This window comes from Lepisma saccharinum, chromosome 10 (assembly GCF_977018435.1).
Source record: "Lepisma saccharinum chromosome 10, izLepSacc3.1, whole genome shotgun sequence".
NCBI lineage: Eukaryota > Metazoa > Arthropoda > Insecta > Zygentoma > Lepismatidae > Lepisma > Lepisma saccharinum.
Window position 1 is genome coordinate 78,766,736 of NC_139238.1, and position 15,587 is coordinate 78,782,322.

The 15,587-nt window shown below is 37.6% G+C and overlaps 1 protein-coding gene across 2 annotated transcripts in view; it reads left to right on the top strand.

Annotated features, from left to right (window-relative positions):
• The window catches only part of LOC145993967 (4'-phosphopantetheine phosphatase), a 116,596-nt gene that overhangs the window by 85,879 nt on the left and 15,130 nt on the right, over positions 1-15,587 (top strand). For both annotated transcript variants that reach the window (XM_083129976.1, XM_083129975.1), the window contains exons 9-12: positions 1,796-2,006; positions 2,840-2,992; positions 10,480-10,567; positions 11,601-11,805. In XM_083129976.1, the coding sequence (XP_082986102.1) occupies positions 1,796-2,006; positions 2,840-2,992; positions 10,480-10,567; positions 11,601-11,805 (657 nt within the window). The remainder of the gene's footprint in view (positions 1-1,795; positions 2,007-2,839; positions 2,993-10,479; positions 10,568-11,600; positions 11,806-15,587) is intronic.

A 15,587-nucleotide genomic window follows, 5' to 3' on the forward strand; every position in this document is an offset into this window, starting at 1 on the left:
AAAATATAGTCTGTGCATGCCACTTGTGACAATGGAACGCCCCATCACTATACTTCACTTTCATTCTTCAATGGATTTTGATGAGTTTGATCAGTTCTCAAAAAAAATGTGTAACAGATTCTTTAACCTGGCTTCATGTTGCAAGTGGAGCTGCCTTATTTATAATACTGCAGAGCCTCCCCAATGGTGCAGTGGTAACGTTGTCATCAATGTAATCAGGTGGTCCCGGGTTCGAATCCCGGTGGAGGGACATAGTGGTTCGGATCCCACTTCAAACTGGGACCAGTCCCGATTAGCCTTACTGTGCATAAAGTGGACTTACAATAATAAATCAACAATATCAATTTATACTACTGCCATGCCAGTGTGGAGTATGCCAACATTATGCTGCCACCTGTTGACCACTCTTCATACCACAAGTATCATTATTGCCAAATTACAAGACAATCAAGACTGTTTGGAATATTTAGCGCACTTTTAAGGTTTTTATTTGACTGATATTAATCAGTACAGTGGAACCTCAATTTTACATTCCCGGATTTTACATTTTCCCGCATTATACATTCAATCTTGGTGGTCCCAACATAGCAGTTTTACATTTTCCTGCATTTTAAGTCTTTTCAACTTGGTCCCCTGAAAAACGTAAAATCAAGATTCCACTGTGTTTTAAACAACTCTTAGTACTTACAATTTACAATTTTGAAACATTCATAGCGAATGAGGATTGATAAGTATTTCAACATCAGAATTGGTATCACTTAAAACTGGGATCAGCTCAATGATGCAGAGGGTATTAATATGTTCTTTTTTGTGACAATTTTATGTCTTCTCAGAGAACAATGTGATATTCTTGTTAAAAGCAACACACATAAAGCACGATACGAGACACTTTAAAAGTTTGTCCGATGACTCCAAGATCATGTCAAAAGCTTGGACAAACTCTTAAAGTGTCTTGTATTGTGCTGTTTATATGTTTTTTTTAACAAGAATGTTGCTGGCACGTTATGTATGAAGTTTTTCAATGTCATATCAATGTGATAGTTATAATTAAGGCTCGGGTATTAATACGTGCGCCTTTTTTTAAAAGTCAAATACATTACTCGGATATTAATCTGTTTCATTACAAAAACAACCAAAACATTTTTGATGCAGCTTTTATTGTGGGATATTGCATTTTTAGGGTGTTTCATGACATTTTAGTGCATTTTAAAACAATTTTTTAAACGTTACCTTGCTTTTTTTAATGCTTTTATGAGAGAAGAGACATTTCATAGTGTTTTTGTTTATTTTCTTAAAAAGCAACCCATTTGTTTCTTGCCAGTATGAACGTTTCAGAACAACAACTTTGGCTCTAGGAAATCTGGTAAATCATTCCTTCTGAAACAAAGAGATGTAGTTAAAAAAGTGACTCATGGGAATGAAAGTAGCCAAGAAAATGATTCTGGTTTTGAACAAAAATGAAGGATGTTGATGTTTTGTCTGGAGAAGATTTTTCTTGTAACATAGTTTACTTCAAATATGTTTCTCTATTATCGGTAAGGAGGTTTTCAGTGTTCATATATTTGTTAAGAGACAGCCAGTGGTCGATTTGCTTTGACAAACTACGTATGTTGTTAGTGGTTCATTGCAATGCAGGATCGGTGAAATGAGCATGTAAATTTGTTGTGGTTTGAAGGCATTATTGAATTTTTATAGAGCATTTTCTTGTATTTTATTGTGTATTAAAATCCTATCCCTAGTGATAATGTAAGAATCTAATAACAACATGGAGTATATTGCGAATTGCCCCTTTCAGATCCTGATAGGTACTCTTGGCAAGAGAACTACGCAGGGAGCTCCGGCCTACGTAGTCCTATACCCACTCAGGTGCTGTCAGCTCAGGGGGTTCCCATGGATCAACTAGAGATAGACAGGAGGGAGCAGCAGGTCACGTTCTGCCCTCTGTTGTCAGACCCTAGCAACTATGTTCCTGACACTGTAGACTTGACACAGGATAGCGAAGCTAGGTGAGTTGTATGTGAGGTTGATAATGCTTTCTTGAATGTTTACATTATTATATTTTCCTAAGTAAAAAGTATAATAATTGTAATGGTAATATTAATAATAATTGGGCATTCCAATGTTACGTGTGTGACATTCACACATAACATGTAAGGTTTTTAGACATGTGATTGGATTAAAATATTCATAATGAACTGATTTCATTGAATTATTAGGGACTTTGTGGTGTCTGCTAACACATGAAAAAACTTGATTATGATTACAAAGCCTGAATGCATGAAGAGTACATGCTAACAAAAATGTGCTACGTGTGTGATGCATTAAAAATGTAGCAAATTTGGACTTAATTTGTCCGTGAAGCATATAGGCTACAGATGTTTATAATTTTTGTTGGTGAAATATGCAAATTGTATTAATTCACACACATTTAAACCTTAAGCAGTGTTTATTTTGTGAACTTTGATTTGCACACAAATATTACCTAGAAATTTCAGCAAAAAATACAGGCTCGACCAGGACTCGAACCTGGGTTTCTGGCATACCGTGCCATTGCTCTACCAATTGCACACAGGTAAAACAGCAACAGCAAAAACCAGGTGAAGCCCGGCTGCCTCGGCTTTTGAGTTGGTAGAGCGATGGCATGGTGTGCCATAGACCCAGGTTCGACGCCTGGTCGAGCCTGCATTTATTGCTAAAATTTCTACATAATGTATATCCTGTGTGTGCCAGATGGTAAGGTACTTTAACAATATATTAAAATTTGAACTTCAACAGTATTGAGATTTCTGTCTTTGCTTGTAAATACATAGTAAGTAATATTGTGGAAATGTCTTTCCAGGGAATACTGGTTGCATTGCTTCAAAGACTCGGTTGACAAGTTTGCTACACGTGCCATTAAGAGTCAGTCTCACAGCTCCACAGCAAGAGACAGAGCCAATAAGTTTAAGGAAAAGTACTTGTCAAGGCTGGAACATTTACAGGAACAACCATTGTAAGTACATGCACATGTAACTGGATATGTATATTTTAGAACTCAACCAATACCACTTTGACCCGATACCAATGCTGATATAATTACCGCGTCTGCAGTGTTGGCAGTAGTCAACATATATTTTTTTCTGGAATGTTTAGCTTACTCACATTTAGCAGTCACGCGTAGGTAGATCACTGTGCTCGATTACAATAAAAATACATTATACAAAATGGTTGCTAAGAGGAGGGCAAGAATATTTTGTGGTAGAAGACCATATTTAATATACGTGTAAACGATCAGATATAAAATATTTATGTGAGGTTAAAATTACACTATCAAGATTTTTGCGTATAGGGATGTAAGGAGAGCAGAATGGACTGACCGACTCAGGATTGAGTTCGTGAACCACTTTGTGGCATCGTCACTGTCTCAGAGGAAATTATGTGAACAATCTGCAAGTTTCACACAATTCTCAGAGTACAAGAATATCTGTTTACCCCATTCCAGATATCAACATTTTATTTAAGTTCATTTGCATTTCAGCTTATAAGTTGATGAGGATGGATGTTGACTGTTGACCCGACAATATGAATGAATAAAAGAACAAAAAGCATAATTAAACACAATGCTACTATGAGATGTATATGGATGGTATATTGTGCCCAACATTTTTTTCTTTTTTAGCTTTTGAAGTGTGCTGGGATGAATACCATTGTATGCTTACGTATTTTCTTCGTGAGCTTTATTATCTCCCTTGTACAAAATATTTCATCGACTGGCAACTCTGAGTCATTCATCCACAAGAACGCTCTGTTTTCACGGACAGCAGACACTTGTTGCCGTGGGAGGTTTTTCGTTCATATTATTTGCTTGTTTGTCGGTGCAGTGAAGTGATAAAGTGGGGAGGAGGGGAGAGGAATTGGGAGTTATTGATGACAATCTTTAATTGGGATTTTCGGCATATAATTACGAAAAAATTGCAAACAATCCAAAATTGGAGGTGTGTTCCTGATTTGGAGGACTTGTTTCAGGCAGGAATTATGAAGGATGGTAAGCAGTATATTAGGCATTTTGAAGAAAAAAATTATAACTACAGAGTTGTTGACTGGCAGCAGAACAACTAGAAACTTTATTGTTGACCTTGTTCGTTGGTTCCCTCTGAGAAAGGTGTGTCAAATTTATCACATGTTATTCAAAAGTACGAAAAATCATTATTCCAGTTCGTTACCGTTCAATGTTCATTGCACTGCATGAAGGAATTAATCTAGTTTGAGTTTTTTTTAAGTCCACTTTATGCACAATAAGGGTAATCGGGAATGGACCTACATTTTAAAGTGGGATCTGAACCACTATTGCCTTCACCGGGTATCGAACCCAGGATGCCTTGATTACAAAGCGGTGAAGGAATTAATCGAAGTCAATTGTTGGACTGCACCTAGCTACTATCAGAGAATATATTTGCGAATATAAAATATCATACATATAGCTTACCTCGTTACATTTGGATCTCTCTAGTAGCATTTAAGGTTATATCAAAGATTCCTTAGTTTCATCGTTTCCATAATTGACATCATATTTTAAGCAAGTGTCAATTAGCTTCCATGTGCACAAAGCAAGCTTAAAATAACTTCTGCTTCCCTTAATCTTCAGAACATGTTCCTCGTAAAACAATTTTTTAAAAAAAAAAAAAATTGTGGGATTGTTTATTCTGAAGCAACAACTTTTGTGAGGGATGAATGAAGGTCTTACAAAAGGGTGCAACGATTGATAAATGCTGCTGTGCCATTCCAAAAAGTAATTCCTGTTATTTGAAAATGATAACAATAATGAGAAATTTTCCATTACAAAATTTGGGAAAAGTAGTTTTCTTTATAACATGATGGATTGGATGGAGTGGTGTCTGACCCCCCTAACCCCCCTTCAGTGCACCCATGTTGCTTACCCTAGTCTAAATGTCACCGCACGCCACTGATATGTATTATACATTTGGACATGATTTAGCCAGATGTTGAGTTTTCAAAATTGAAGAGCAGAATTGTGGAAAATTATACTCAAACAGATTCTTGCTTGTAAGAATATATGAAAAAGGCTGATTTTTCTTACAGAAGATTGCCTAAGACATATGTTCTTTATTTAAATTTCACTTATATGTTATAAATAATCGTTTTCCATTGTATAATTTGATGATGTTTTAACTATAGGTTTTTGCTTTGTTAGAACTAGAGACCGGATGTTAGGCAAAATGCCTATTCTTTCCTGTTAGAGATATGATGAAAAGGAATGTTGCGAAGGCCAGGGGGGAGGGATTAGCTTCATTTAAAGGCAATTTAATTTTGCCTATTTTATACGATATTGCCTATATTATTTCATAAATACCAGATATTGCCTATTTTAGGTATTTTCTTTAAAATTGGGACATGACTGAACTCGGTGCATACAATTTCCTGTTCCCAGGATTAGTTTCCGATGCTTCCAAGAAATTCAAAAATAACAGTTAGCGAGTTATTGCAGCTAATGAGGACTTGGACAAATTAAGGGCAATTCAACAAGTTCTGAAAGATGAAAATATACAAACTGAGTTAGATCCACATGTTCTCGCGTGCTTTAAGTATGCTCCGGTAACATCTGTGGAGGTTGAAAGATCTTTTTCAATTCTAAAAAATGTGTTGTCCGATCGCAGACATAACTTGTCGGTTGATGACGTGAAGAAATACCTTGTTGTGACGTGCAACCACAATTAGTGCTTCTTATTCAGAGACTGCCAAACCGTACAGTACAAACTTGAAATGCATTTAAACAGGTTCTTAGTTCGAACTGCTGTGGAATATATAGTGTAAATTCTTTAACTGAAATAACCCTGTGTGCAGTGATAAAGTGTATATTTAAATAATTTGCGTACTGGTTGGAAGTAGCCAACAATTTCATTTGTCAGACTATTGTGTGTAGCCATTATACAATGGAAAATTTTGGGTTGACGTGACTCCCGTTTGCAGTGATTTATTAAGTATAATATTGGACTGCTGTCTCTAATGATGAGCTCCTGGTTTATTTTAAGTAACTATAAAGAATGTACAGGTATGTTTCTATATTTTTTAAACACATTTCTTTTTGTATGTCTATCTTCATTATTTTGAGTTAAATTTAATTGCCTTTTTTTATTGCCTATTTGTATTTTAATGCCTATTTTACTGCCTATTTTGAAAATTATAAGTGCTTATTTGCCTGCCTATTTTATATGTTTTTAGTGCCTAAACATCCGGTCTTTAGTTATAACAATATACATAAAATTGCTGAAACTGTTCCGGTACAAAAATTTCTATTTCTTAGTAAATGTAAGACAGTGATTCCTTTTCAGCATGTAACCGTAGCTTCCTACTGCACTACACATTTATTTCAATTCTGATTGTATGCTATTAGCCTATTACATATCAGGCTGTTATATAATGTGATGGTGTGTCAATCAGAACTTCAGATATAACTGAGAGCATTTACCAGTCACATTGTTTGTGATATAAAATGTAATTGGGGAGACATGATTTAACAAAATTGGTTGACCACACTGTCTTCGCTATTCTCACTGTCTCGTCGTATTAAGAGATGTGTGGATGCACAAGGACAACATTTCCAACATCCCTCGTGACATTTAATGTGCTGATTTTGAACTTAATTGTAACTGTAATTCTGAGAACTTGAAGTCATTTTGAAACTAGCTGTTTCCATAGTGGAGATATTACATATGATTTGATGGGAGTTGCCATCCGGGCAGCTGCCGACAGGCACACAAGGGACGGCAAAACGCACTGTACTTTCCGATTCCAATGGCAATGGTCAATCCTGATACATCAGCATCAGTATTGACTCACCCCTTCTTTGAACCGATACTCATATCGATGTTGATGCTCTTACCAATTCCTACCAATACTGATGTTTGAAAATTGTAACAACTAAAATTTGTTCTAAATATTGATCAATATTAGTGTGTACATATTCCACTTCAGTTACAAGCATCAATTTAACAAGAGTTTTGCTTCAGAATATTCAATAATTACATCATAATATTAAAATACATGTTATGCAATCACAAAATATGCTGTGCAAAATAACTTTGAATTTTGCATTATTTTCAGGATAATTAGACTCTGCAAATGTAACACTTGTGTATATATTATTAAAGATTTTTTCTTGAAGACTGAGAAGAGAATTGGTTGGTTGATTTGGTGTTTTAAGTCCACTTTTTGCACAATAAGGCTACTCAGGACTGTATCTACAGTTTAAAGTGGGATCCGAACCACTATGTGCCCCCACCGGGTATCGAACCCGGGACCCTTCGATTACACGGCGACGATACTACCACTGCATCATCTGGGAGGGGGAGAGAGAGGAGAGAATTAAACTGAAGTTCAGATTTCACAACAAAACAGCTACACTGTGTAGCCAAAAGTCACCAGACACCCAAGTGAATGTGGCGATAATGTCATGGTCTGGGGCTGTTTTTCCTGGTTTGGGCTCAGTTTTGTCAATGGCAACATGAACAGTGGTGTTTATGAGGACATGTTAGACAAGAGTATGCTGCCCACACTGTGGCAACAGTTGGAGTTGGCCCTTTTCTCTATCAGCATGATAATGGCCCTACCCATAAAGCAGGGTCCATTGCATCGTGATTTGAGGACAATCAGGTGGATGTGCTTATCTGGCTTCCTCAAAGTTCCGCCCCATAGAACATCCTTGGGATGAACTGGAGCGCCGGTTGCATTCCAGACCCACTCGACCGAAAACCATCCATGAACTATTCATGAGGCTACAGGATGAATGGAAAAAAAATCCACCAGCAATTACCAGAACTTAGTGAAAATCCTGCCCCGAAGAGGAAATGCTGTAATAATAGCAACGGTAGGTCTGTCATCTTATTAGTTATCTGGCTGGTGTCTTTGGAATGAGCAGCACTGTTTGATTTGATTTGATTTAGTTTATTTTACTTCGCGTTTTGTGCCTCTTGGCTAATTTGCAAAGATGGGGATGAGTGATGAAATAATGAAATTGATGAATGGACATTCACAAACAACCAAGTCCGACCGGGATTCGAACCCGGGACCCTTGGCATCGCAGCACGATGTGCTAACCACTCAGCCACAGGGTCGGGGCAAACAGCACTGTTTGTCCAGAGACTTTTGCCTACATAGTGTATTCGCAATTCGAGACTAGATTATAACACCATTAAGCCTTGTTTCCATGATTATGAAAAAATATAAATATGTTGACCAAGGCAGTAATTTATTTTATTAAAAACATAAACTAAACGTAACGTTTCAATCTTCTAGCAAGGTTTTCTTCAGACTGTGTATCAAGTACAAATGTAACAAGATACAAAAACAGGGCATTATATGTGCACAAACATTACTCCCTCCAGACTATTAGAAAGTTGTTCTGGAACTTTCTAGCAGGTGGCTTTCCCTTGTCAACTATACTTTCATCTAAAAGGCTAAACATATTTACTTCCATATAGAATGTGGTTAGGATTTATATCTCACGCTCTTTTTCCTTCATTTTTCTTCCTTCTCCTCTTTCTCTCTTGTCCTTTCCACACAATGAACTGGAATAGGGGACTGAAGTTAAACAAAGAATGGAAGAATTTGTTAGAAAGAGTGGAAAGGACAAAAGAGAGAGAGAGGAGAGGAGAAGAAAGAAAAATGAAGGAAAAAGAGCGTGAGATCTAAATCCCAACCACATTCTATATGGAAGTAAATATGTTTAGCCTTTTAGCTGAAAGTACAGTTGACAAGGGAAAGCCACCTGCTAGAAATTTCCAGAACAACTTTCTAATAGTCTGGAGGGAGTAATGTTTGTGTATATATAATGCCCTGTTTTTGTATCTTGTTACTTTTGTACTTGATACAGAGTCTGAAGAAGACTTTGCTAGAAGGTTGAAACGTTACGTTTAGTTTATGTTCTTAATAAAATAAATTACTGCGTTGGTCAGCATATTTATATCTTTTCAGAGACAAGATTGAGAACAAGACAGATTTCCTCCTGTATGGCACAAGAACTGACTTTAGCATAGATGCCTTGTGAAGATGTGACAGAATACTCTTATTGGTACTGGCCAGTAATTTAACACAATTTTTTTTCCAATAATAATTGCCATCCTTTGTCTAATGGTCCTGGATCTTCATTTAAGTTTTCTGATGTTGGTCCTCTTGTACTTTTGATAAATTTGGTTTCTTTCAATCTGTGTTTTTGTATTTTATATTCAAATAAATGTATTATTGGAAAAAACTACCAACAAATGTGCAGTGTTTTTGTGTAAAATCCTGAAAAACAAACAAGTCACAACACAATAAAGAGGAAGTGCAGCCATTTTTACTTGCTGGCAGCCATATTGAATATGACAGTCAGTTGCTAGCCAGAGGTGGAGTATGAAGAAGTGACAGGGCACTGCATTGTCTTACCATTTTAATCTTTTTTAACCTAACTTACCTCCCCATGTTGGAAACTTTGACTATTCTTGTCTTATCTCCTGATCTGGTGAAAGCTAGAGAAAGAAACAGTAAGTACATGCCAAAACTGAACTTCATTACTATAAAGCCCCGTTTCCATTACCACAAATTTGGCCTGCAACATGACGCGTTGCATTTGCCAAGCATTTGTTGAAATGGAAACTGTCTACAACATGTCGCAGTGCAAGTGCAGGGGACAAAATTGCCCCAAACGATTTTGAGGCACAACTTGCGCTGTGTCATGCACTGTGGAAAATGGAAACAGCCTGTAGCATGTTCCTGGGGCACAGGCATGCGCACTAGAGTAGAAACAGACGATGCGACTACAACCACGTGTTCGCTGTTCGGACTGAAGCGGCATCACGACACAACGGCCTGTTATTGGAGTGTAGTTGTTGCAGTTGATTGTCTAGTTGTACATGAGTGTTTGTTTTGTGGACAATATGGAGTGGTCGAAAGATAAAGTAGTAAAACGTATAGAGCAATATGAACAGGAGTCACAGTTGTGGGATGTCACCAGTTCGAACCATTGTATTGCCCATCTTACCAAATTATTACAATACAAGAGAAGAAACGCTGAACTAATCTAAAGCTCTGCACAATGCTACACTGCAGTCCTGCACTCCAGTGTTGTTGCAGACGTATTTTGCAGAAGTTGTTTTGAATTGGAAACAGTGCACTAAATGACACACAACATGCGCGTCATGAGTCTGGACTTGTCAGAATGGAAACGTAGCTTAAGTGAAATGATGGCATGTAGTGTAAGTTGTGCGTTATCCATGTAATACGTTAGTGAAGTAAATCTGCTGTTTCTTTTGCAAAAGCTAAATCTGATTACCTGGAGATGAATGAACTTTGCAATTTTATATCTGCTTGGTAGAATATTGCTTCTTGACATAAACAATTTTTTATGCCAGTCTCTCTCTTGTGTCTTAACTAGAGAGAACTAGACAGACACAAGGAAAGAGGAACATGATTTTTATTCATAATTTCTCTATTTGTATATTTCAGTGCCTTTGGAAACCTATCAGTTAGAAGTCTCCTAGACACAATTGAGCATTGCCTTAAGGAGTTTGACTTCCCAGATCCTTATTTAATGGTAAGTCTTGTCTATTTTCTTTTTTCTGTGTAATTAAAATACGTAGTGAGCATATAGGGTCAAAGTTATAAGTTTGTACGTGAGCAGTCTTGAGAAATTTAACACTGCATAAGGTATTTATTCATAATGATTCAAATGTATGAAAACTGAAATTTTAGTAACACAAATTTGTATGAGAGAATTATGCTGTATTTTTGCACTATAATGCCTCATCGATTGAGATCATTTTTTCATTCCCCTCTTGAAGGTACTGTAGATTGGAAAGAAGGGACAGCAAGAGTCACTTTTAATTACTTAACCTTTCCGGATGAGCCTGAAAATACAGAGTTTCACCCAGGGGGTGGAGCTTTTTTGCTGTTTTTTAGAAATGAAAATATGTTGTTAAGTGTATTATTATTAAAAAAAATCTGAAATCTACAACACGTCCTTTTTCCACAGACATATAATACGTTACAGTTTATATAAATTTTCTCACATTTGACAATTTTTTTCTGTAACAATTTTTTGAAAATAAATTATAACATTGAGAAAATGTTATTGAAAATATATTTTGATAAGGTATTATGGAATTAATTAATGCAAATAGCCTAAAAACCTCCTATTTGGATCGGAATTGTGACTAGCTGTGAAATTCGAAGCAAACTCCTCATAAAATATTTCCAGAATGAGCATATGAATTGTTCAATGCTATTCTCAAGTCTATAAACGAACCTTCAACATATTTTTTTGACACGAGTACAAGTAAAATTCAGCAACACGGAAAATGAGACATCTAGCGGTTGAAATTTGTAAGAATTGGTTACAACACACGTGCACAACAGACACGGTTCGATTAATTCTAGGCAGTCATTCATTCAAAGTAGAATTTTATAGTAAACGATTGGCTATTGCCATTGCCCATCTTATTGGACAGAAATTGTATGATGAGCTATGCCCGTCGCTCATTCGGGAATGGGTTAAATGGTGTGGAACATGTGACATTGTGCTTTTTTGATGCAGAAGTGGGTTGTAATGTGATACTATTATCTTGTAGCAAAAGCAGCAGGAGAACGACCAGGCACTGAAGCTACTTGGCTCTCGGCTGCAAACCCTGGACTCTCTGGACTGGTTTTCAAAGCAGGAGAGTTTGCTGGTTTCCCTCCTGGCAGGGAATGTGTTTGACTGGGGTGCAAAGGAAGTTGCTGATCTCATGGAGAATCCGGACTTTGGATTCCAGGAAGCAAAATCCAGACTGGAAGGTAATGTATGCTTCATCTTTCTTTATGAAGCAAACTGTATTGTTAAATTTTTTGTATCAGTTTGATACTGCAAGTCCCTTCTTTTGTACCATCATGTGTATTTATATACAGGGTGATTCAGTGAAAGCATGCAAAAATGAAACAGGAAATAGGTGATGCAGCACTGAACAATTTGAGATAGCGAACCTAGGGTTGGAGATGCCAGTGTAACAAGCTTTGGAGCACTTCCTCAATTCAGTGTGGATATCCGGAACCATCTGGATGTTACCTTTCCTGTTTGCTGGATTAGATAGGGCCTGCAAGGTCACCCGACCTGAATCTACTCCATTTTACATCTTGGGATTCCTCAAATCACTTGTTTATGAGAGTCCAATGGACATGGATTGCCAGGACTGTCGCTGCTTGTGATGTAATTTGTTACAACCTAGGGGTATATTAAAGTCTGCAGCTGCCTGGTGATGAGTATGAATAATGAAATGGTATTGGAAAAAACACAATCGTGTATCCAGGTTTCAAACATGGAATCGCTGGTTTTGTAACATTTTTATGCTGATCACTCCAGCACGAAGGTTGGTAAAAAAAGGTAAAGTGCTCCCCTGTGCATAGCACCATGCCATGAAGGCGTATAGGGGTGTGGTGGTAATGCCCCACACTTTCTTGATCCGGTCGTGAGGGGGGGTGATGTGATCAGCATCATGCCCCTGACTGCCTTTACCCCCCAGGGTTTCCCCCAGGTACCCATGTTATTCGATGCTGGGTGGGCGCCGGGGCCTCTTCCTACGTTAGAAAAGTTCCCGGATTTGAACTGGCCGGGGATCGAACCCGGGACCTTTAGCATGGTAGTCAGACGCGTTATCGACTGAGCCACCGAGAACATCAGTTGTGTTCTCTCATACTATTTACATGTCAGAAGTATTCCTCTATTATACTAACAGTCATTGCAAGTACTTAACCCCTTTCCGTTGTAACCTCCCCTGACACACATGCTTCCCTCACAAGACATTTATTTGTAGACCAGTAGTATCAAAATTGTAGTTAAACAATGAGCATTGTTAACAATGTTTTTTCTTTTGGTAATAATTGGTATCATATTGTTTTGGCTAACAATTAACATAAAGTTGAGTTGCCAGGATTCGATAGTGAAAAAAACTAACATTTCTGCAATAACTTGCTTCTTCGTTGCAGGTATTTTACACAAAACTGTTTTGCTTATTATTGTGTTTACTAAACTTGAATCTTTTAATAGCATGTAATAATGAATATTTAACATTTATCACTAAGCTAAATCATTAATTTTGTTTTATGACTGGAAAAGTTGAGGAATTTGTTGTGGCCAAAAGAGTAGAAACCCTTCTAATGAGATGTAACAACTATACATGAAAATCCACATTACTTTAATTCTGTAACATGCAAAAACCAGTTGCAAATTTATATTTTTAATAGTGATCTGAATATGTAGCCTACTAAAGTTGTGATTATGATTAACATGAATAACGTATGAACATGAAAGAATATTATTTGCTCTGTTGAGGTGTTAGTTTCAGGTTGCCATTTTTAGCAAAGATTACATCTTATTTTTGAACCTTAAATCCAGTGCACATTTCTGCCACCTTAAAAGATTATTAACAAAGGTAATTCTGAGTATCATGTCATGGTGGTTCGGTCAAATGGGTGTCTCACTGTGACCTAGAAGATCCAGGTTCGAATTCCAGGATGGGTGATCCGAGATAGAAATTTTTCCGACATTCTGCCTGCATAGAGTTGCTCTGGGCTTCACCCAGTCTCTAATCAATAGGTACCTTGGGGTAAATGTGACCGGAACATGGTGCTCATCAAATCACCTCCAATACGGGCCAAGATTGAGACTGATGTGGCCTTACCTTGGCACCTCCTATGGGTGGGCCTTCATGAAATGGTGCAATGCACAGGAGATAGGTTTACTGTCAGAATAACTATGTTCTGAGGGTGGGGAAGCGTGATATCATTTGAATGATGAGGTTTATTGAAAAGCAGATCAGCATGTTCTTGTTAGAGTCTCGGAGGTAATTAATACATTTTTAATTACTGCAGCGAATGATAGCCTGTTCTTGAGAAAATATTTCATGACGAATGATAGCCTGTTCTTGAGAAAATATTTCATGTATAAGCATCTGGATAGTCTGAATAACATCGCATCATTCCCCTTAAGCCTAAGAAATGTTGCAGGAAGAATGCTATGTAGGGCTGTTACCAATGCTGATGAATTAGAAAGTATTGGTTCAAATTGAATCACCAATACCAACCGATACTTTCTGTATTAGTATTTCTGTCTTGGTATTTTCAACAGTCTGCAGAAATGCCATGCAGTATTTTTGCAGTCCAATTTATCCTGCAAGTAAATTATGCAAAATGTACATTGTATTTAATTTTGCACCAACATTTTGTGGCAGAAGTGAATTTCACAAGTAAGTGATACTTATGTTAATATTTTGATTATCACTTTTGTAATTTTTCAAATATTTTAAAGCAACACTTCTAAGTTAACATTTATAAAAATTCTGAACACAATTTTCTTAGTGTATTCAAGCATTGGTATTGGAATTAGAGTGAGTATGTATTGGCATTTGTATGGGTATCATCACAGCCAGTTGAAAATGTTTTAGTATTATTACAACTATAATTTTACACTACTTTTAAACATGGTTTACAGCCAATTTGAAATACTTGTAGTAGCCATGGATTGAGATTTTGTATATCATCATGGAAGTGCTGTCTGTAATTTGAACCACCACGGCATGCTGGACTTCATCTCTTCATCATCATCCAAGCGCTGCAATTAAAACCATTTCGTCATGTACGTGAACAGATGGAAATCAGTACAGGAACTCACCAGAAAACTCTGAAATGGTGAATTGGCGGTTCTTTTTTAAATGGTTTGTTACCAGTTTAGCGTTCATCCTGCTCATCCAGTCACCTCACTTGCTCATCATGGACATTGGCCAGGCTGGAACATATGGCACCAGTGTTTCACACAACCCTCACTCGTTACATTATACTCATGCATTTTGCACAGTTGCTGATAATTTCAAACACTATAATGTTTTTGGTTAACAGAAATTTTAACATTAGTATATACACTATGTTGCCATTCGTCACTGGACACCCCTCAAAAAGTGCTTTGGATCGTCCGTACACGTCATACAACCTATAAAAGGCGTTGCCGGTTGAGAATACACTCATACCAGCTACAGCAGTCAATATGGACAGACGAACCAAACTTTGTGAGGCGGAACGAGGGATGATCATTGGAGCCCACAGATTTGGGCATTTGACCCGTGAGATTTCCAACAAATTTCAGATACCCCGGTCGACAGTGAGTGATGTTATTGTGAAGTGGAAGTGAGAGGGGGTCATGACATACCGACCCAGACCCAGTAAACCGAAAATATTAACAGATCGTGACCGTCGATGTTTGAAACGTGTGGTGAAGTCAAACCGGAAGGCATCGTTACAGATGGTGGCACAGGAGTTTCGATCGGCTTCCAGTAGTGCTGCAAGTGATCACACTGTCCGCCGGGAGATCGTTGCACTTGGTTTTCATGGTCGCGCAGCAGTTCACAAGTTGCATATCACAGCCCGCAATGCAACCCGTCGGTTACAGTGGTGCAAGGAACGCCGCCATTGGTCTCTCGAACAATGGAAATCCATCCTGTGGAGTGTGAATCGCGCTACCAGATGTGGCGATCAGATGGACGTGTGTGGGTGTGGCGTATGCCCGGTGAATGCTGTTTACAGGACTGTAT